The sequence below is a fragment of the Eumetopias jubatus genome, unplaced genomic scaffold, assembly GCF_037043125.1.
Source record: "Eumetopias jubatus isolate StellerSeaLion01/CBP00866 unplaced genomic scaffold, mEumJub1_p1.0 scaffold_8, whole genome shotgun sequence".
Taxonomy (NCBI): domain Eukaryota; kingdom Metazoa; phylum Chordata; class Mammalia; order Carnivora; family Otariidae; genus Eumetopias; species Eumetopias jubatus.
In genome coordinates, this window is record NW_028274814.1 from 60,955,064 (window position 1) to 60,977,778 (window position 22,715).

Sequence of the window (22,715 nt, forward strand, 5' to 3'; positions counted from 1 at the left end):
AACAAATGTTTTCCTCTTTGAAAACAGAGAAGTAGAGAATGAACACCAAGATATAAATCCTCTATTCTGTGTTGAGGAAACAGTGAACAAAGGGCCTCTTCTTGAGAGAAAGATAAATAAGAGTAATAGGGAACAACTTCACACAGCATTACACCAACTCTCCACAAAGCCCATTAGAAATGGCCCAACACACACACACACACACACACACACACACACACACACACACACACACACACACACGAATCAGAGCACCATCTCTAACTTCACGACAGCTGTAGACTGCTGACAAAACCACGGGGGGAAGGAGCTTTTTGATCAGTTAAAAGACAATATTAACCAGGGACAGGTTCAACTTGTTAGCAGGATGTAAGGAAGGTCAAACTCTACAAAAGTACTCATTGTCCCCCAAAATCAAGTACAGGAGTTCCCTTTAGATCATCAGCTCTTATCCTTATATTTAAGCTGATCCAGGGGCGCCTGGGTGGTTCAAGTCACTTAGTTAAGCATCTGACTCTTGATTTCAGTTCAGGTCATGATCTCGGGTCATGAGATCAAGCCCCGCGTCAGCTCCATGCTAGGCATGGAGCCTCCTTAAGATACCCTTTCTCCCTCTGCCCCTCCCACTCCCAGCCTCATGCACACGCTCTCTTAAAAAAAAAAAAAATCCAATTCCTTCTGATTAATTCACTGCCTTACACATGCCTTAGTCATTTGATATATTATAAATGATAATCAGTTTTATTTTTATAATAATATTCACCTGAATGTATTCTAAAACAACAAGAAAGCTCACATTACAGGGAAGCCTAAGGCACTAAAGACAATATATTACTGTAATTTTTAGATTTAGTAATGCTAGTTTGGAATATGCCAATAAAATGCCAAATTTGTGGGCAAATGGACTTTCTTCTACCACTATTTAATTCAAGTAAGTAACTTAACTTAAAACCTTTCATGGAGTGCAAAAATATAATTTATTTAAAGGGATATACTCCAGCTCAATTATTTTGCTCCTTGAATCCCATTTCTCTCCCTTTATCTTCTAGACCTCATCCCTCAAGTAGGATTTGGGCAAATTTCACCTGCAGGCCAAATGCAGCCTTCCGGTCTGTTTTGTAAATAAAAGTTTTATTGGAACACAGTCTAAACTGTTCTTTTAGTTTTAATGATGGCATAGTCCACTAATAATGACAGAAACCTTATGGCCCTCAAGCCTAAACTGTTTATTATCTGACCCATTAAAAAGTTTGCCAGTCCCTCGAGACTGTTTAGACAAGAACTGAGTAGATATTCCAGTTAAATCTCCGACCCTAGCGCAGTGCCTCACACACACAAAATACAGTACAAGTTATCTTAAATACTCAAAATAACATTCAGCTGATTTCAGATGTACTCCCTATAGATGACACACTCATCTGCAGAAGATGGCCAGGATTTAAAGTGAGTAAAATTCTAACATAAACTTTTCATTACATGAATGATTTCACAGTATTCTTGCACAATGAAGCACTTAGGACTTTGCTTTAGTTAGCTTTTTTTAAGTGGCTTTTCTTAGTCCTGGGCTAAGAAAAATCTGTAACCATATCAATACAGTAACACAAACAATGCAAATTTTCACCTATTAAGACTATTAATAAAAGTTTCTCAATAACAGGGGCGGGTAGTAAGACCCAAAACAGAAAGATGAGAGTAGGTAAAAATGGAGAAGTGAGAGTGTGAGTAGAAGACGTGAGTTTTTTCTACTTGTTGAATTGGGGTACATCTTCAATATTGCAAAGGCAACAGACCTTAGCCTTTCCCCCCAATGACAGAACCATTACTCTGCATGGTTCTTCAAAAGTAAAATAAAAATCACCTTCCCCGTTATTTCTATCATTAGCAAACCAATTCTCCCATGAGCTAATCAACAAGAAATCAACTACACATGATCCTTATACCGTTCAGGATTTCTAAGCTTTCCAATAAATAACCACCTGCCATGAAAACAATAGGCCTTGGAATATATATTGTATATCAATAACAATCTACATAATATTTAAAAACAAGACTCCCCTCATATCAAACAACTGTAGGGTGATCTTTTTTTATTTTTCCTTCCCTTGCTCTTTCTTATCTGCTTTATTATTCTTAGTATTTTGCCTTTTTATTCACTCAGTACCAGCACAATTGTTCACAGGCACTGCAGTAAGCACGCACAAGAGATTAAAAAAAAAAAATGCCTTGTGGCCCAGCCCCTCCTTTTCAGGCAAGTTCACCATCAGCCATGGACAGAAGTAGCCACTGTGAGCAAGTATTACTCATTCAACCTAGTATCTGTTGAGCTACTGTGCACCTATTGCTATGGGCCCAAAGGAATCTCCGGGAATAAAACAAGTCCTGTTCTCTTAGTGCAGGGAAAACAGCATAAAGAAATAAGTGGATAAAAAGAGGTCAGGAGGTGATTAGTGCTATGAAGAAACTGAAAGCTGCTTAAAAGGATAGAGTGGGGAAGAAAAAGCTTATTTTTCGTGGAAAGGTTGGGAATGACCTCCCTGATGAGGTGTCCTTTGAGCGGAGATTTGAATGAAGAAAGAAGGAAGGCCATGAAGATATGTAGAGGCAAAGTATTTGAGGCAGAGGAAGCAAGGGCCCAGGTCCCGAGACGGGGATGGACTTGGCATGTTCAAGGAACAGGAAAGGCTCAGTGTGGCAGGAATTCAGGAAATGTGCGGGAAATGGAGGGGCACAAGATGTCACAGAGGCACTGTGGCTGCTGGAGTAGGGAAAGGGAACTTCATGCTATAATGACCAAGATTCCAGTTCTCCATGGGTTCTGACTCTGCGCAATCAAGAGTGTACCCTGTCTGGGGCACCTGGGTGGCTTAGTCAGTTGAGAGTCTGACTGGATTTCAGCTCAGGTCATGATCTCGGGGCGCTGGGATCAAGCCCCACGTTGGTTTCCACAGGGAGTCTGCTTGAGGATTCCCTCTCTCCCTCTCCCTTGCCCTCTCCCCCTCCCCCCACTCACACATGCTCTCATTCTTAAATAAGTGAATCTTTGGGGAAAAAAAAAAGACTGTACCCCATCTTATTTCCCCAGGAATCTTCACCAAAGAGGCTGCTAGCAATTAAAATAACCCCAGTTTACCCCTTTACTCCAGGCAATTTGAAGTAGTCATCAGGGATAATACTAGAGACATGGCTACCATGCTTCCTTAATTTTTTAAAAATATGAAGGAGCAAAGCAGGAAGGGGGAGATGTTTAATGGTGGTAAAATACAAAAATCTGGGTAACACTGAGCTCTTTCCTTAAGCCTCTACATTTCCTCCTCCGCATCAGAGATCCTCAGCCCTGGCTACACATTGGATTTAACTACAAAGCTTTTTAAAAACACTAAACCACAGTCCATTCCAGAACTGAACCAGAATCTCAGAGGGATAGGGCAGGGAAGTGGTTGGTTGGTTATTCAAACTTACCCAAGTGATTCTAACTGGGCACTCGGGGCTCAGAACCACACCACACTATCTCCCTTGAAGATTTCAGCAACCTGAAGAGCAATGGTTTCCAACACTGGCTACTGAATTGGTTCTCCTGGGAAGATTTTTTTTTTTTTCTTAAGGAAATACCACTGCTCATGCTGTACCCAAGATGCACAAAAACTCCGGAAAAAAAGAAACTCAGGAGTGGGACTTCACATCAATTTTCACTGAAGGCTCTCCAGGAGATTCCAAGGCACTGGAAGTGCTGAGAACCACTTAAGTAAGAGATTCAAGTCTAATTTGTGAATTCTTATCAAAAGCCATACATTATTTTGTAATCACAGGACCTTGGTTATCTCAAACTGAACGTATCTAAAATAGAGCACATATTTCCTCCAAAATTTGATCCCTATTTCTGACACCGTATTACATTCTACTTTACTTCTTAATCCTTCATCTAATAAAAGGAATGCATGTTTATTATTTAAAATTCTACCATAAAGGGAAGAAAAATGAAAAGTATAAAAGTATAAAATTCCCAACTTTCAAAAAATAAATGTCAATAACATTTCCAACTAGTACCCTGGCCACCATGTTCCCACTTCCCAGACATGACCTCCATTAACAAATTCATTGTGCATGTTTTCCTATATTTTCTTTACATCTTCATTACTTTCAAGATAATTTACCATTCTCAACAACATTCTCCCAGCCCTCAGTTTCCCCTATCAGTAATTGAGACACCTGGACTTTCAAGAATCTCTTTAATAAGTCTGATTCCTCAATTTCTACTACCCTCTCAGTAGCAACTATCCTGTATCTCTTGGTCATTATAGCATGAAGTTCCCTTTCCCTACTCTTTCTGAACATAATCACATGCTTGATCATAATCTTCAATGTCCATGAATAGAATAATGGCCACAGATAAGCCCAAATATTTTAGCTGCAAAATCAAGTATCCCAAGTATGGCACTAACTTCTTTGTTCAATTCTACCTCTCACTAACGTCCTGCATTAACCTTTTACTTATCACTTAGCAATGCATTCAGCTGCAAGTAAGTCAAACACACAAATAGGAATTGGTTTTCTCATGTAAGTTTGGAGGAGCCAGGCCTGGCAGTACCCCATAATCTCAAGGCCCTGTGATTTTCTGAGCCTTCTCATCAGAGTCAAAAGAAAGCTCATTATGGCTGTAGCTTCAGCTTTAGTGATTTCCAAGGTCCACAGACAGGGGAGGAAAGGGTAACAGCAGACAAGTCTGTTTCCTCTGATCACAAGAGCAAAATTTTCCCAGGAGTTTCCATATGTGTTATTGGTCAGAAAAGTGTCACACTGATCTATCTAGCTGCAAGGAGGGCTAGCAGTGCAGGTCAGAGAACTGCAAACAGCATCTGTCAACAAGAAACATGGGTGGGCTGTACTGGGAGTACACTCTGACCAGCGCCTGAACACTGACCAGCTCTTAAGCATTCTTGTCTATATGCTTCTGTTTAACATGGAAGGACTACACTTGGCTACAGATGCCTTCCCATCCTCACCTCTTTTTTCTCCCCATAATTTCCTCCATCTGTAACACTGGACACGTGGTGTAGCCAGTTTATCCCAACTCCTTTCTTCCTCCAGGAGGAAGTGTGGAAACTTCCTCCAGAAGGAAGTTTGGAGCATCCCATCTGGCCCGGCAGTCTGGTGGTATCCTCAGCTTTTCAAACTACCTAGCAGTTGTCCATACAACCCCTCTATTTGGACATCCCAACCCCCAAAATGTGTGGTTTCGCTCTATAAAATCTTTTAAATAATTTGAACAATTGGAAAAGGGAGTCATTTCTTTAGATTATGTTGGACTCTCATTTAGCACAGTAACTATTATACATATCAAATATGTGCTAATAATTCTGTTCTAAATTTCACTAAACATGCATTGATCTTCATGGTTTTGGATATCTCAACATAACAGACTGCTATAGTTTTTATAAAAATTGTGGGTGCTGGGGTGCCTGGGTGGCTCAGTCATTAAGTGAATGCCTTTGGCTCAGGTCATGATCCCAGGGTCCTGGGATCGAGCCCCGCATCAGGCTCCCTGCTCAGTGGGAAGCCTGCTTCTCCTTCTCCCATTCCCCCTGCTTGTGTTCCCTCTCTCGCTATGTCTCTATCTGTCAAATAAATAAATAAAATCTTTTAAAAAAAATCATGTGTGCTTGCTGTATTTCATAAAAGACCCTTTTGTTATTACAAATCCTTAAAGAACCAACTTTAAGAATGACCATGGCCCAATATATAATTTTTACTTTTCTGAACTCTGTCCTTAAAATATCTCCAGGACAACCTACAGTGATCCACTGGCCCTGTGAGATCAAGTTAGTTAATGGCAAAGATATAGAATAAGGTGTTTTTATGCTGGACTTAGTGCTCTTGTAATTATAACTTGATACTACTAGTTAAGTTCCTGGAAACTGAATACAAATGATTAAATTACCAGGTATTCTATTTTAGTGACTACATGCTTTTGTAAGATGTGACTTATTAATGATAGGAATAGCAACCCTCTAACTTTCTAATTTGTAAATAAGGATTGCCCTACATGCAGTTTTTTTAAAGTAATACACAACTGAGTGCCTTCAGAATTTCATCTTTCCTTCACTTAAAACAATTTCTGGGGTGCCTGGGTGACTCGGTTAAACATCCGACTCTTGATTTCGGCTCGGGTCATGATCTCGGGATCATGTGATGGAGCCCCAGGGAGGGCTCCATGCTGAGTGTGGAGCCTGCTTAAGATTTTCTCTCCCCGTCTCTCTTTGCCCATCCAGGCAACCCTCCGCCCATGTGCGTGTGCTCTCTCTCTCTCAAAAAAAAAAAAAAAAAATTCTGTAATTCTGGAAACTAACACTAATGGCTTTTAACCTAAACTCCAAGAGAAATTACCTAAGAATATTAAATCAAAGCAATTAGTAAAATGAATGAAATTCAAAAATAACCAATACTACCTGAAGGTTCGTGACCGGTTTTGAGTAGATGTGAAATCTAGTTCTAAGGGGAAAAAAATCTTTGGCATAAAGAAACAAATTTTGCAAACAGTTTTTATCACTGTTTAGAAACCTTTTTCTACATTTCCTTTCCAAAGATGGATAAAAATAACAGTCTTTGTAAAATGATACTTTCTCCTGCATAATTAATCTGTCTCCTTCCAGTGCTCCATGTTCTCTGATGACTTCAAAGTCAGGATGTTTCAGGCCAGATGCTTGTGGAAGAATTTGGAAGGCCACAATGACTAGATTGTGAGATGACAAGAAATATTGACAAAAACAAAGCATATTAAAAACAACAACTTCCTAACTCAAAATTCATGTTTGGGTAACCATCTGCTCTGAAATGGGAAAGCCCGGAGCAGGCTAATGCAACCTGGTTGCACCTGAGCACTGTATTAGCCAGCATTCAGGCCACATCTCTTGTTCACCACTCAATATCATATCCGTACTTCTCTGCATTGGACACAATACTTAAATGTTTAAAAGCTCTCTCTGCATTACATCAGGAAATGCATAACTTTGTTCTACAGTAAGTGCATTTTTCTTAATCTATTTGGAAAGCCTTAGGTGCTATGTTCATTATCTTTTAGAGATATTCTTTTAAAATCTAATAGAGGAGTGCCTGTGTGGCTCAGTAGGTTGAGCGGCCGACTCTTGGTTTTGGCTCACGTCATGATCTCAGGGTCCTGGAACTGAGCCCTGCATGAGGCCCCGTGCTCAGCAGGGCAGGGGGTCTGCTTGTGGATTCTCTCTCTCCCTTCCCTTTGCCCCTCACCCAGCTTGCTTGCTCACTCTCTCTCAAATAAATAAATAAATCCTTTAAAAAATCAAATCAAATCTAGTAGAAAGGTATGAAGAAGAGAATTACAGATTTGGAGTGTCACATTCTGTGGAGATCTATAAAGCAGGGGAAAGTGAAGAAATAGACAGCTGATCTTTGAAACAAAGAAGGCTCTGGAGTTCATAGAAAGATTCTGTAGGATTCCCCAGTAATAAGGTACCTCATTTCTGGGCCTTGTTGGGAAACTGCACCCACACTTTAAAATGACTGCATCAAAATGGGGGAAGGGATGCAATATGAAAATTACCCATAAGAAACTCAAAAGGCAATTTAAAAATACAAATGGAGTAAATAAAGAAAAAATATCTTTGCTTTTTGTCAAAAGCAAAAATGGTCCTATAAAACCCACCATTCCCCCCCAAATTATCAATCTCACTTTTCATTTCCTCATTATATATGCACTGTGAATACAACCATTACAACTCATGTTTTAATATGTAAATACAAGCATAGAATGTCAGTACACCCCCTTTTAACTAAAACCTAGTATACAGAAATCTAAATTCAACAAATAGATTATTTATATTATGAATTTTTTAAAAGATGTATTTATTTGAGAGAGAGAGAGAGAGAGAGCTCGAGCACAGGGAAGGGTGGGGGGGTGTAGGAAGAAACTCCTGCAGACTCCTCGCTGAGCTCTGCGCCACGCAGGGCTCAATCCCCTGACCCTGAGATCATGATCTGAGCTGAAACGAAGAGTTGGATGCTCAACCAACTGTGCCACGCAGGGGCCCCAACATTATGAATTAATTTTAACTTTGTAAAAATTCTCTACGTATAAAAATATAAAGGCCTTTCAGGGAAAAATCGCATTTGTCTATATACCCTTTGAGGAATATACCTACTATATAAAATAACCCTGAGAGTGTACAAATAGTCCATTTTATCTCATTCTTTCTAGAATCTATATCTCAATACCTACGTCCCCAGAATGTATTAAAACTTAGTCTTCATAGACTAGCAGAGTAGATTAGATCAGCTATAAGGCTACAGAGGATATTATCTTTAAAGGACCAGGAATATTATGGACAAATAAAAACTCAATGACTTATTTTAGTAAGGAAATTACTATATTTGAATCTATCTATTTCTTCTTCTTTTTTTAATCTTGAGAGCAGAGACCTTACCTTGAATTTATCCTCAGATTTCCAATGCCTACCACATAGTAAGAGCTGGGTGTGTGGGAAATTGATGAGTCAAGTTTCCACTCCCTCTCTGAACCCTGCCAGGATGTGAGATCATTAGGACACTCTGTGCTATGGATGACAATTGACAGTGAGTGACTGAAATAGGCAGGAGAGGAGGGAGACTTGAAAGAGACGCAAAACCCTCCACGGTTGGTGGGAAGCAGTGGGGTGGGGTGGAGATAAAGATTCATAGAGAAAATAATAATACACCTTACAGTTGCATTTTTATGATTTTCAAAGTGCTTTTACAAGATTCTCCTTTGCTTATTAGTCGCCTGGGAAGTTATGAGGTTATTTAATGTATAAAACCCATAATTCAGAAAGAAAGTAAGGAAACACAACACATTTACGGCATAATGTTAGGTGTTGCCTTAAAAGAGAAAAATTATAAGTGTAACTTTTTCCACTAGTGAAGGGTTATCCTTATTTATACAATCAGATAAACCTCTAGGTGAATATTTACAAATTAATTGTTTTCCAAGAAAAAGTTACGATTCATGAAATGAAATAAACAACCGTTAGGTAATTTTAGATGTGAAGATATCACTTCACATGATCCTCCCAGTGATGATCCCCATACTTCACATGATCCCCAAATGATCCTCCCCCAACAAGAATGGAATTTAAAATGTATGGCACCATATCTAAATATGCTATATAACGCACCGGGTGAAAACTGCCCAAATCTCAACAGGAAATAGATTCATTCAGTTGATTGTTGTTTCACTTAACCTCCGGCAAATAACTTACCTTGAACGTCCCCACCACCTCCTTTGATCCCGCTTCTCCTGTACATTCTGGGGAGCATCCGTTATTGCAGTCCTTAAAGAAGAATTAAATTCATTAAGTACAACCAGGTGGGTAACTGCGGCCTGGGGTAATCAGTATCACTCACCATCACACCGCGGGTTCCGCTCAGGTACCCAAGCAAACAGGAGCAGGAGGATCAAGCACCCAGGCACCAGCCCCAAAGGAGAGCGTCCTGGGAGTGCTGTCCTTCACTTTCTACCCAGCTGTTTCCGTCCTCCACCGCTGGCTTAGGGCAGGCTGGTTAAATTCCAGGGTCGCCCTACAGAGCCAGGGTTCACCAGCAAAGAACAAGAAGGTAATTGTCCCCCTTATATCCGAGTAAATAGTCTAGACTAGGGTTTTCAGCCATTTATCGCAAAATCTCCTGGGCGCGCTCAGCCTCGTGGTCCTGTCAATCACTGGCGCACAATAGCAAGACTGGAAAAGGGATGAGGACGAGAATGAACCATTTTCTCCAAGGGCAGGGTCCTGCAATGCAGGCGCATCGACACCAAACCTCACGGGTTAAGGACAAAACCTCAGGGAATTAGGAAGTAATTTAAAAGATACTTAGGGACACAGTGGAAGTGGGACGAATTGGGAAACGGCGCAGACCTTTAAAAATAAAATAAAATAGAAAAAAAGCCTAATCTGCTATATAGCTACGTGCGGGGGGGCGGGGATCCAAGGAGGCAGAAGGCTGCGGTCAAAATTTTTGGGGGTAGCCAAAGCACGCAGTATGTGGCTGTCAGTTGTGGCAGCCCAGAAATTCCGCTTCTCCCTCCTCCCCCAAGGCGGCTTCCATGGCGACCCTCACGTTCCCCGTGGCTGTCCGCGCCGAGCTCCGGAGCGGGTCACTGGCTGGGCGTTAGACCGGGCCGGCAGGGGCCTCCCCAAAGCGGAGTTCGCCGGCTGGAGGTCTATATTTCGGTTAGGGTTGGGGAGAGAGGAAACGCCTGGGTGGAGACGGAACGGCGATGAGCGGCGAAGCAGGATTCTGAAGGAAACGCCAGCGATGCGCCCCACCAGGCCGGCTGGCTTCGGAGACCCCGGGTCCAATCCGCCCCCCTTCCACAAACACCCGGGTTCGGGTACCTGGCGGGCGAGGGCCGCAGCGGCACGGGTCGGGCTGGCCATGGGGAGGCTCCGGGAGCGCGGGGCTGCGGAGAGCGGCGGCGGCACGCGGCGCGCGGCTGGACGCGAAAGCAGGCGGCGCGGCCAAGACCCCGCGCACTGACTGCGCGGCGCGGGCTGCCACCGCCGGGGGCCCCGCGCCAGGGCGAGGCGCAGGGAACGACGCAGTCCCTCCAGCATCCCTGGAGGAGGAGCCTCCACCCGTCTGGTCCTTCTCACTCTTCTGTGGGTAAAACCAGAGCCCTCGTCCCCGCCACCTGGCCCCGGGCTGGGGCACGGGAATGCGCGCCGCAGGCCAGCGCCTTTCCAAATGCAGGCACTTCGTGAACATCCTTATTTACCAAACAACCCCTGGGTGAACCGGCCCGGAAACGCCTCTCCGCCAAGGTGAACGCAACCTTGGGGTAAATTAATTTACATTAGGGGAGAGTTTCCTTGGACGAACCGACTAAAGGCAGTTTGCAGCCCAGGACTGGCAGTTGTGCACTGGCTCTCCTCTGCCACCGACCCCCACGCGCAAACTGATGAGGAAGAACGTGAATCTGGGTCTTAGATTTCTTTGCGCCACCTACTCAAGTTGGATTTGTTGCGGGGTGGTGCAGGGCTACCAGGCTCACATCTCTAAGAGCTCCTTCTGCCCAGAGACCTCGATGCTACTTAGATCCACCCACCCATTTAGTGTTTTAAGGCAAAATAGTCTATCAAGAGCTCCCAATCGAACTGACAGTTTTCTGATGTAAGCCGGTGAAAGCAATATTTAGAAAGAGCTGATAAAGCGACCTTTGAAAGGGAAAGGGAAGCGACTGCCTCCTTTGCTGTGTTCTCCCAGGGCAACGTCAGCCTAAACTATGAGCTTTTCTGGGCTTTAGAATTAATAGGAAGTGGTGACTTGGGCTGATTTGTTCTTGGAAAGGGGGAGGGCCCTTTACTCTGGGTAAGAGCGGTTAAATCTGGTCTGGTTTTAGAATTGATTTCATACAGCCTTAACGACAATATAGCTCTAATCTTATCAACTCAGAAAGCAACATTCATTTCTCCCTTCCTCCCTTCCTTTCATAAAAGGCACAGAAAAGCCTCTTATGCTTGGGTGGAGTCTGAAGCTCCAAAGACCATACAGCCCAGGCAGGTCACAGGTCTCTGGAAACCAGTCTCTTTGAAGAAATTTAAAATCGAATTTTTTAAAAAGTACAGACTAAGTAAACTCTAGCGCTGCCATTTTCCCAACCTTGTCCCCATGCCTAAAAATAAGAAACCCTTAGTTGAAGAATTATTAACAATTTATTTGCATTCAAAAGCTACGTTTAACTGACTACACCAGATTGCATTATAAGCCTGTTTTTGTTTTAAAGGTAGATACTACACAGCTCCAATTTTCTTGCTATTTTAAATGTCACTTGTAAATCCTTGCTTTTCAGTCGAGAAAGCACATATAATACAAGAATGAGGTTATTAAAGAATTACCACCATGTCACTTATACCTCTCATCTCTTCAGAGCCAACTTTGTGCAAGTGCCATCTGTATTAACTGCTTCTAGTTCTCCCACTTCAAGTGGCTACAGTTGGACTCCAGTCCAGTTATTCCACCTGAACCAGGTTCCTAATAGCCTTCATTTTGCTCGGCCCAATGGTTTTGCTTCCTGTGCATCTTCATGGCTAACCCTATATGGTGATGGCTCCCAAATACATACTTTTTCAGTCCACCTCTCTCTTGAGCAGTAAGTACTTACAGCCAAAAATCTGTCTAAAATCTTTATTGTGTATGTAACATTTGCAAAGGCGAAGGCATTGGGCTAGGTGATGAGGAGGCAGTGTGAGCATACCTCCATCCTATTATCATGCTTTGCCTTTAGTCATATAGAAAAATGTTACTTGTGTTAAAAAGCATCAACTAATCCTGCAAATGTAAAATTGCAAAAGTAACAAGCACTACCTGTGTTTTACCAGCCTCTAACAATAGAATGCATCCTGCTCGGAAAGGTCTGGAAAAGCTTTCCAGCAAGGGATCCTTAACTAGAGACCTGGAGGATAAAAAAGTATTTACTACAAGAAGGGATGAAAAACATGTGGGCCGAAAGTGAATTCCAGGAAAGGACATTTCTGAGAAGGGAAGGAACGTGGTGCTTACAGGAGACAAGAGAAAGCCCGGGCTGGAGTGGAGACAAACAGAGGGTGCTTGGTCCAGGGTGAGACTGGGAGCATTGGTAGAGAGCCAACCACTCTTGTTAGGGTTGTTAGAAGATAATTTCCCTGATAAAGGGAATGCATTTTATATGCATATGACAGCATGACTGTCATATGCATATAAAATGAACTTGTATTATAGCCTTTAGTCTTGTATTAACTCCTATAACGAAGTTACCAGGCAGATGTTAAAACTTGCTCGAAGAACAGACACATTTCTGGGTCAGAAACAGTGACATGAATTAGTAATGGACATAAAACTCGCTTCTTCTACAACTGGGAAGCTAAATTCACTGAACCCTGACCTTCAGCATTTATTTCATGTATATTGACAAGAATTATTTTGCCTTCCTATCAGTTATCTGTAGAGTAATTAAAAAACAATGAAACAACATAAAAACACAATGAAAAAACGGATGGGAATCCTAAGAACAAGAAAAGCCGTCGAAAGGGTAGGTTAGGTGGGGAATGGACGTGGAGGTTGACAGGACTGAAAGTGCACTCTGGCTGCAGTTTGAAGACTAGAGGAGGGTCTGGGTGGAGTGAGATGGGTTTATGAGAAAGCTGTTACAGAACCCACATAAATGATGATCATATTAATAAGATGGACCTGGCGGGTGGTAGGTGATCCAAATGAAGAGAAGCAGCCAGATTTCAGATTTCAGCAATCTTTAGATAGAATGGACAAGAGAAGGGACAGGGAGAGAGAAGGGCCAAGAAGGGCTCCTTCGAGTCTGGCTTGCTCTTCTGGTTGGTGATATTCGCTAAGAAAAATGGAACACTGAAAGATGATGTGGTTTGGGGGGACAAGCAGGAGTCTGGTTTGGGGCATATTGAGTTTGGGGCTGTCTCTGAGACTGGCTGTTAGAGATATGCCTATCCGAAGTTCAAACAAGAGGTCTGGTTTAGAAGTCAACATTTAATGAGTCCCTGTTATGGGGGTGGTAACAAGCTACGGGTGTGAGTAAGAATGTCACATCTGTGCCTCTAAAATGGGACAATAGCAACACTTCATGTTTGCCAATTGGGATGGAGTATCATAACATACATACCGTATGAAAATTATTTAGAACATTGTCTGGTAAGTGTTAATCCCTCAATAAATGAAAGCAATGACAATTTATCCCAGTTGGCATTTTCTTAAAGGGCCAAATAGTAAATGTTTTAGCCTTTAGGGCTATGTGGTCTGTGCTGCAATTACTCAGCTCTGTCAATATATTTCAAAGCAGCCAAGGACAGTATGCAAAAGAACGTGCATGGCTGGGTTCCCATAAAACTGTATTTACAAAAACAAGACAGAGCAGATTTGGCCAGTCGGCTGTAGGTTGCAGATGCCTACTCCATGCCTACTCCACGCAGTTGCCCTAACTAGAAACCTAAAGGTTGTCCTTCAAACACAACCCAGTGATCACCAATGTCTACACATTCTAGCTCCAAATATCCTGACAGTCACCATTTCTCCAGGCATTACTGCCATCCGAGTACCAAGCAGCTTCCAAGTAGCCTCCCCATCTTCAGCCTTGCTTCCTTTTAAACCATCCTTAGCATGGCAACCAGACAGATCTTCTCCAAATGCAAATCTGAACGTACCCCTTCTTGGCTAAAAAATCCTCAAAGCTTTACACGACCCTTATGACAAAATATGTTAGCAAGCTCCCCCACCCATCCCAAATTCTGATTCCTGCCCAGACGCCCTGGCTCACCTTTTGCTGCTCTCCCCGTCTGCAGCCACACATGTAACTGTTTCAGTCCTTCTTAGAATCAGGCCTTCTCATAGCTGGCCATCTGCCTGAAACACCCCTCTGCCACTGGATGGTTGTCTCATCCTTCCTTTCTCAGTTTATGTGGCACTTTGTCTTCGGGGATGCACTCCTGAACCCTATCAAGGCTACCATGGGCCCCTCTGCTATTTATTTCCATAGAATTTTTTCCACTTCAAAATAACTGTCATACTTTATTCTAATTATTGGATTAATAGTTCTCTAATTTTTATGATGGTAACTTAGGCCTGTTTGTTGACCTAGCAGTCCGCCCTCACTCAATGCCAGGCACACAGTTGAGATTTATCTGTTAAATTGTAGCTCTCTAATTTTTAAAAAGTCTATATTTAATATGCTTTGGAATTTCCACTGCCAACATTTACAATGTAACAGACTAAAAATGTTCTCAGAGCCCACCCTACCCCTAGAGGTAGGCTTCTTTCTTCACTGAAAGGTTCTCCCTCAACCCTAAATCTTTCTCTTTCCTTCTCCTCTGTTCTCTTCCTTCTACTATTCCTTCTCTTCCCTTAACTGGCTGTAACATGGGTTTTCAATGTATTCTGTTAAGGGATTGGACCAGTGCTTTCTAATAGAACTCTCTACAGTGATGAAAATGTTCTGTACCTGCACCAAGCCACATGTGGCTACTGAGCATTGAAACGTGGGTGGTGTGCCTAAGGAACTGAATTTTTAATTTATTTAATTTTAATTAATTTTCTTTTATACTTTAATAGCCACATGTGGCTCTGGTCCCGGTGCAGATTTGAGCATTGTCATATATTTGGTCCTAGTGGAGGGTTGGTACCCTGGCTCTATCAATTATCATCTCCATGACCTTTGGCAAATTACCTATTTTGAGTCTCATATTTAAAATCAGAGTAAGTAATAAGGCAGTGATGAGATACAGCATGAAGCTATGTATAAAGGACTCAGCAGTACTTAGCATCTTGGTATTGCTCAATAAATGTTAGCTATTGTTATATTTCTATTTTATAAGTTTAAAAATGATTTTTTTTCACTGATAGGTGGCCCTTTGATTGGGTATATTAATGATCAGGACAATATTATATGGGGGAAAAGCTTAAAAATATCTATCTAGCTTTTTTCTTCCCAAAGATTTATTTATTTATTTTAGAGAGAGAGAGCATGGTGGGGGGGTGGAGAGGGAGAGAGAAACTCGAGCAGACCCCGAACTGAATGCAGAGCCTGATGCAGGGCTCAGTCTCATGACCCTGAGATCATAACCTAAGCTAAAACCAAGAGACAATGCTCAACTGACTAAGCCATCCACGCGCCCTAATTGTTTCTTTTTTTTTTAACAAAAAATTTTAAAAAGGCCCAGTTTGGTTCATCAAACAAACTGCATACCTATTATTTACATATTTCTGCTTGCCTTTGGGAAGGCACAGATGGACGAGCTACAGCTTCACCTGCCCTGAGAAAGCCCCATCTCATGTCTCTGGAAAGATGAACCAGAAAGAAATCTTGACAAAAGAATTACTTGGGCTATTTAATGCCAAGCCCCTTTAACCAAGTAAAATGAATAAATCTTTGTAGTATATATAGAGAGTTACTGTATCAGTTTCCTAGGGCTGTTGTAACAAAGTACCATAAACTGACTGGCTTAAAACCACAAAGGGGCACCTGGGTGGCTCAGTCTGGTTAAGCATCAGACTCCTGATTTTATCTCATGGGTTGCGAGATCGAGCTCCACAATAGGCTCCTTGCTCCGTGTGGAGTCTGCTTGAGTGTCTCTCCCCCTCTCTGCCCCACCCCTCCTAAAATAAATAAATAAATCTTTAAACACACACACACACACACACTCACTCACTCACTCACTCACTCATTCACTCACTCACTGTCCTTCAGTTCTAGAGGGTAGGTGTGGGCAGGGCCTGGCTTCCTTTAAAATCTGCAGTGTAAATCCTTCTCTGCCCCTCTTCAAACTTCTGTTAACCCCAGGTGTTGCTTGGCTCACAGCTAGCACTTCAGTCTCCGAGGGGGAGATTACAGGTGTCTCTATTTCCCTCTTCTCATAAGGACACAAGTCATACTGGATTAAGGGCCCCTCCTAATTCAGTTTTACCTCACTCTAACTTGATTACATCTGCAAAAACCCTATGTTCAAGTAAGATCACATTCACAGGTACTGGAGTTTAGGAATTCAACATATCTTTTTGGGGGACTCAATTCAACCCATAACAGTTAACTATTTTAAATGTAATGATATGACATCTTTAATGTCATGTTTTCTACTTTGAAAAATCTTTTTTCTTCTTTTCAAAGATTATTCGACAGAGAGAGGGACAAAGTGAGAGAGGGAACACAAGCAGGGGGAGTGGGAGAGGGAGAAGGAGGCTTCCCGCCCAGCAGGGAGTTCGATGCGGGGCTCCATCCCAGGACCCTGGGATCATGACCCGAGCCGAAGGCAGACGCTTAACCGAATGAGCCACCCAAGTGCCCCAAAAATAGATTTTCAATGAGGTGATTTGTTCAGGCTCTGTGTCATAGATATATTGAACCCTACTTAACTAAAACTGCCTTTATCTATTAACAAGATATTTTGCTTGGGTAGTCCCCTTGGAACTTTCTCCATTTGTGAAATGCTATTCATGAAGACTGAATGAGAAATTCACATAAAGCCCATGCTGGCACCTAGTGAATTCTCAATTTATGTTAGTTATAATTAATAATTACAGTGAAGATTCATCAATATAATCTGAAGGTATTTAGAGAAAATTTGGCATCTGTGAAACTAGAATTATCTATAATTTTAGAAGAAAGGACCTGTAGATACTTCACTTCTCTATAAACCAAACCTTGTGGCATGGCTTCCTTAGAACCCTGCTGCCTGGCTGAGAAGTGGTGATTTGACCTTAGATGATCCATAAATCCTCTTGGCAAACTGACCACTCCATGTGGCCAGAACTTCTTCCATTGTAGTAGGAGGCCCACTGTTTTTTTAGCCTTTCTTCAGATTACTGGAGCAATTTTCTACTGGAGATCCTTTACTGTTTGGATCTGGTACAGTCCTCAAGTCAGTTAAAACTTGCTTCCTCAATAAGTCTGGTTAACTTATTTCTCTACTTGAAAAAATTGGTATGGAAGCTCTTTCTCACTAATGATGACAGCAAACTTTTTTTTTCCACTATAAGTAAGCCCAATAGATGATGACAGTCTCAATTTACAAAATAGATATAAGGTTTCTAATATGCAAAAGTTTTGCCACTGATGGCTTTTAAATACCAATTCACGGTGTGCATTTGAATGGGATTAGCTTATAAAGTAAAAGCAGAAATTATGACTTTAAAATAATGCAATCACCTATTGTGTAAAAATAGGCTCAATAGTAAAGAACTGCACTCTCTCTGCCAGTCTATCTTCTGCCATAAAAAAGGACAGTTTTAAAAGTGTTAGCATACGTGTGTTTTATGTTTACCTCGTGTTTTTTTGCTGTGGTGATTCCAACTACTTCAAATAATCAGAATAATAGCTTATTGGTCATAAATTATTTCTGACCAAATAGCCTATAACAGGTCTACATTGCAATTCAGCATCACCATACATCCTTAAAGCAGATAGCAGTACAAAGGAAGTATGGTTTAGTCACAGGAAGCTGGGCAAAATAGAAGATAAAGGAGATTAATGAGAATTATTTTGGGGAGGTAGTGTGAGGATTATTAAGGAACATCTATGCCAATAGTTTATTCTATGGGCAATGGAGAATCTTTTTAAGGCACTTGATTCAAGAATTTACAGGTGATATCATCCTCCTGAGAATGTATAGCATCAGTTGGAGCAAGAGGAACTGGAAGAAGGGTGCCCTTTGGGAGCATATTCCAGCCCTCTGGGGCCTGACACAGAAAAAAAAGGAGCAGTGAACAGAGCGATTCTACACACAGCCCAGATGGTAGATGGCAGACAAGGGAGGGCAGGCCAGTTTTCACTCCAAAGCCTCCAGTCTCCCCCCATCATGTTTCACATATGTAGGCATGAATGGACAGTTCTCAAGGATGGAGGACTCTTTCAATATGAGACTGTTCTAAATCTGGAGCCACAGAGACAAGAGCCAATATCCCCTAAGATTCTGCCTTTAGTGAGTATGATTTGTACTCTTCCTCAAAGTCAGCTTTCATGCAGTGTGGTGCTTGTGGTGTTGAGGCATGTTCCATACCAGCGGGGAAGCATCCTCAGTGCTTTGCTTTCTTGACCCTAAGAGATATCACCAACCTTAGAGATCTCTGGATTATTTAATGAGACATTCAGCAGCATTTCCATCCACTCAAGACAGCCAATGGACAAACTGTGTAAGAAATATAATTGTAGGGGCACGTGGGTGGCTCAGTCAATTAAGTATCTGCCTTGGGCTCAGGTCATGATCCCAGAGTCCTGGGATGGAGTCCCACATCAGGCTCCCTGCTCAGTGGGGAGTCTGCTTCTCCCTCTCCCTTTCCCCTCCCCCCACCTCGTGCTCATTCTCTCACTCTCTCAAGTAAATAAAATCTTAAAAAAAGAAATATAATTGTAGAGGGCGTGGATTTATGCTATATCTTTGGTACATTTTGTTTTAATGGTTCCTATTAGTCACAACTTGAAAACCTGTGAGGTTTTCTCTAAATCCACTCCATGCCCCTTCCTTACTTCTGTAATCTTCTGCCATGAATGTAGTGTGTGTTTACATTTTACCAGGGACACATCAAAGGAAAGCATGAAGAGAAGAGGGAAAAAAAAAAAAAAAAAGAAAACTGTCTTAGTCCATCTGGGCTGCTCTAACAGAATACACAGACTGGAAGCTTATAAACAACAGAAATTTCTTTCTCACAGTTCTAGAGTCTAGAAATCCAGAATCACAACGCCAGCATGGCTGGTGAGAGCCCTCTCTTGCATTACAGACTTCTCAGTGTCCTCACATGAAGGAAGGGGCAAGGGATCTGTCTACAGCCTCTTTGATAAGGCACTAATCCTAGTCATGAAGGATTAGTCCCTTCCCAAAGGCCCCACCTCCTAATATCATCCCCTTTGGAGGTGATGATTCAACATGTGATTTTTGGGGAGACACATTCAGACCATAAAATTCCCAAATTATTTAATACCTGTTAGGTAATGAACACACACACACATTTTAGTGAAAGAACTAGGAGTCCTTATAAACTAGCTTATGAACCTGTTGTTCCCATCAAATGAGTCATCAAAGATTTGAGAGTTAATTCATTTGTAGGTCAGTGTTACCTGACAAAAAGACATGACCATACACTGACAAACACAAGATGCTCTTTATATGAACAGTTAACACATTCCGTAGTAACAACCACCATCTATCAGATGCATCCTCCATCAGGCCCTTAGTTCCACACACATGTTGTACTCATAACACTAAAAGGTAGATATTAGGGGGCGGAGCAAGATGGCAGAGGAGTAGGAGACCTGGATTTCGTCTGGTCTCAGGAATTCAGCTGAATAGGGATCAAACCATTCTGAACACCTACGAACTTAACAGGAGATCGAAGAGGAGAGTAGCAACAACTCTCTGAACAGAGAAGCGACCACTTACTGGAAGGTAGGACGTGCAGAGAAGTGAATCCGAGGCGATGTTTGGGAGGATAGACGGCGGGGGAGGGGCCTCCGTAGGCCGATTCCGGCTAGTGACAGAGCCACGGAGCACAAAATCGGACCTTTTAGAAGTTGGCTCCGCTGAGGGACGTCGCTCCAGTGGCTAAGCGGGGGGTGGAACCCTCGCGGGACAGTGTGGTCTCAGGACCCTTGGGGTCACAGAAAGACTAGGGGTGCCTGAGTGCAGCAGAGCTCCCAGGTATTGGAGCGGGGAAGCCGGCTGCAGAGATGGAGCCGAGGCGCGGGCTCTCAGCTCGGGGTTGCCATAAACTGTGATCCGCGGCCCAGTCGGGCCACTGCTCCTGCAACAGGGACCCAACAAGCGGCAGAGCCAGGGAGACTCCCCTTCCTCCCCGGGGAGGAGCGGCGCGGGAGCGCACCGCAAGGATCTGCTGGGTTCGGAGACTCCACACGGAGTTGGGTGCCAGAGATAGAAACGCTCGGTCACAGGCCGGGTGAGCACGGAGTGCGGCCAGAGACCAGGAAGACGGGAGTGACTGCTTTCTCTGGGGGCGCACTGAGGAGAAGGGCCCCGAATTCTCAGCTCCTCCGGGCGGAGATTGGGAGGCCACCATTTTCACCCTGGTCCTCCAAAGTTGTGCCGAGAGCTTGCAGGGAACAACAGCTCCTGGGAGAAAACACAAGCAGCTTGCTTGGCCCGGACCGACAAGGGCGGGGCAATTCAGCCTCCGGCAAAGACATTTGAGAACCTTGGCAACAGGCCCCTCCCCCAGAAGATCAGCAAGAACAGCCAGCAAGCCAAGACCAAGTTTACCGATCAAGGAGAACGGGAGATTTCACTCCAGCGCTAGGGGAATACTGCACATAGAATTCATGGCTTTTTTTTTTTTTACCATGATTCATTAGTTTTTCAAAGTTAATTTTTTTAACTGTTTTTTTTAATTTTTCTTTTTCCCTTTTTCAACCAACATCTTATCAATCCCTTTTTTAAAAAAACATTTTTTATTTTTCATTTTTAGAGTCATATTTTATCCCTTAATAGTCATTACCCTTATTTTTGGCATATATATATAAGTTGTTCTCTCTTTAAAATTTTGAGATACAGTTTCTTCTAACAGATCAAAATATGCCCTAAATCATTAGTGTATGGCTTTGTTCTAGTCTCCTGCCTGATCAGATTCTCTCCCTTTTTTTCCTTTTTTTTTTTAATCTTCTTCTTTCTTTTTTCAAACAACTTTTATCCTATCAATTCCTTTTATAAAATCTTTTATAATTTTCATCTTTACAGTCATCTTCCATCCTTTCACTGTATCAAGCCTTATTTTGTACATATATGTCTTTCTTCCTTTAAAATTTTAGGAGGCACTTTTTCCAACAGACCAAAATACGCCCAAAATCTAGTGTGTGACACTGATCTATGCACTAGCCTGATCATATTTGATCATATTCTGGTTTTTTTGTATTGGTCTGTTTTTGTTTTTATCTTTTTTTTTTTTTTTCTCTTTCTTTTTTCTTTCTTTCCCTTTGTTTTCCCCTGGTTTCAGGTCTTTTCTGATCTGTATAGAGTATATTTGCTGCGGACGTAGTTAACCTCTTAGCATTTTGTTCTCTCATTCATCTATTCTCCTCTGGACAAAATGACAAGACAAAAAAAATCACCTCAGCAAAAAGAACAAGAGGTAGTACCGTCAGCCAGGGACCTACTCAATACGGACATTAGTACAATGTCGGACCTAGAGTTCAGAATCATGACTTTAAAGATACTAGCCAGGCTTGAAAAAAGCATGGAAGTTATTAGAGAAACCCTTTCTGGAGAAATAAAAGAACTAAAATCTAACCAAGTTGAAATCAAAAAGGCTATTAATGAGGTGCAGTCAAAAATGGGGGCACTAACTGCTAGGATAAATGAGGCAGAAGAGAGAATCAGTGATATAGAAGACCAAATGATGGAAAATAAAGACGCTGAGAAAAAGAGAGAGAAACAACTACAGGATCACGAGGGCAGAATTCGAAGGATGAGCAATACGATAAAACGAAACAACATTAGAATAATTGGGATCCCAGAAGAAGAAGAAAGAGAGAGAGGGGCAGAAGGCTTACTGGAGCAAATAATAGCAGAGAACTTCCCTAATGTGAGGAAGGAAACAGGCATCAAAATCCAGGAAGCACAGAGAACCCCTCTCAATATCAATAAAAATAGGTCAACACCCCGACATCTAATACTAAAACTTACGAGTCTCAGAGAAAAAGAGAAAATCCTGAAAGCAGCTCGGGAGAAGAGATCTGTAACCTACAATAGTAGAAATATTAGATTGGCAACAGACCTATCCACAGAGACCTGGCAGGCCAGAAAGGACTGAAATGATATCTTCAGAGAACTAAATGAGAAAAATATGCAGCCAAGAATACTATATCCAGCTAGGCTGTCATTGAAAATAGGAGAGATAAAAAGCTTCCAGGACAAACAAAAACTAAAGGAATTTGCAAACACGAAACCAGCCCTCCAAGAAATATTGAAAGGGGTCCTCTAAGCAAAGAGAGAGCCTAAAAGCAGCATAGATCAGAAAGGAACACAGACAATATACAGTAACAGTCACCTTACAGGCAATACAATGGCACTAAATTCATACCTTTCAATAGTTACCCTGAATGTAAATGGACTAAACGCCCCAATCAAAAGACACAGGCTATCAGATTGGATTAAAAAACAAGACCCATTGGGGCGCCTGGGTTGCTCAGTTGGTTGAGCGACTGCCTTCAGCTCAGG

At 42.2% G+C, this 22,715-nt stretch overlaps 1 protein-coding gene across 3 annotated transcripts in view; it reads right to left on the reverse strand.

The window, feature by feature from the left end:
- BCAT1 (branched chain amino acid transaminase 1) overlaps positions 1–22,715 on the reverse strand; it is a 106,731-nt gene that overhangs the window by 61,040 nt on the left and 22,976 nt on the right. For all 3 annotated transcript variants that reach the window (XM_088025984.1, XM_028113287.2, XM_028113285.2), the window contains exon 2: positions 9,264–9,335. In XM_088025984.1, coding sequence (XP_087882110.1) covers positions 9,264–9,335 — 72 coding nt within the window. The remainder of the gene's footprint in view (positions 1–9,263; positions 9,336–22,715) is intronic.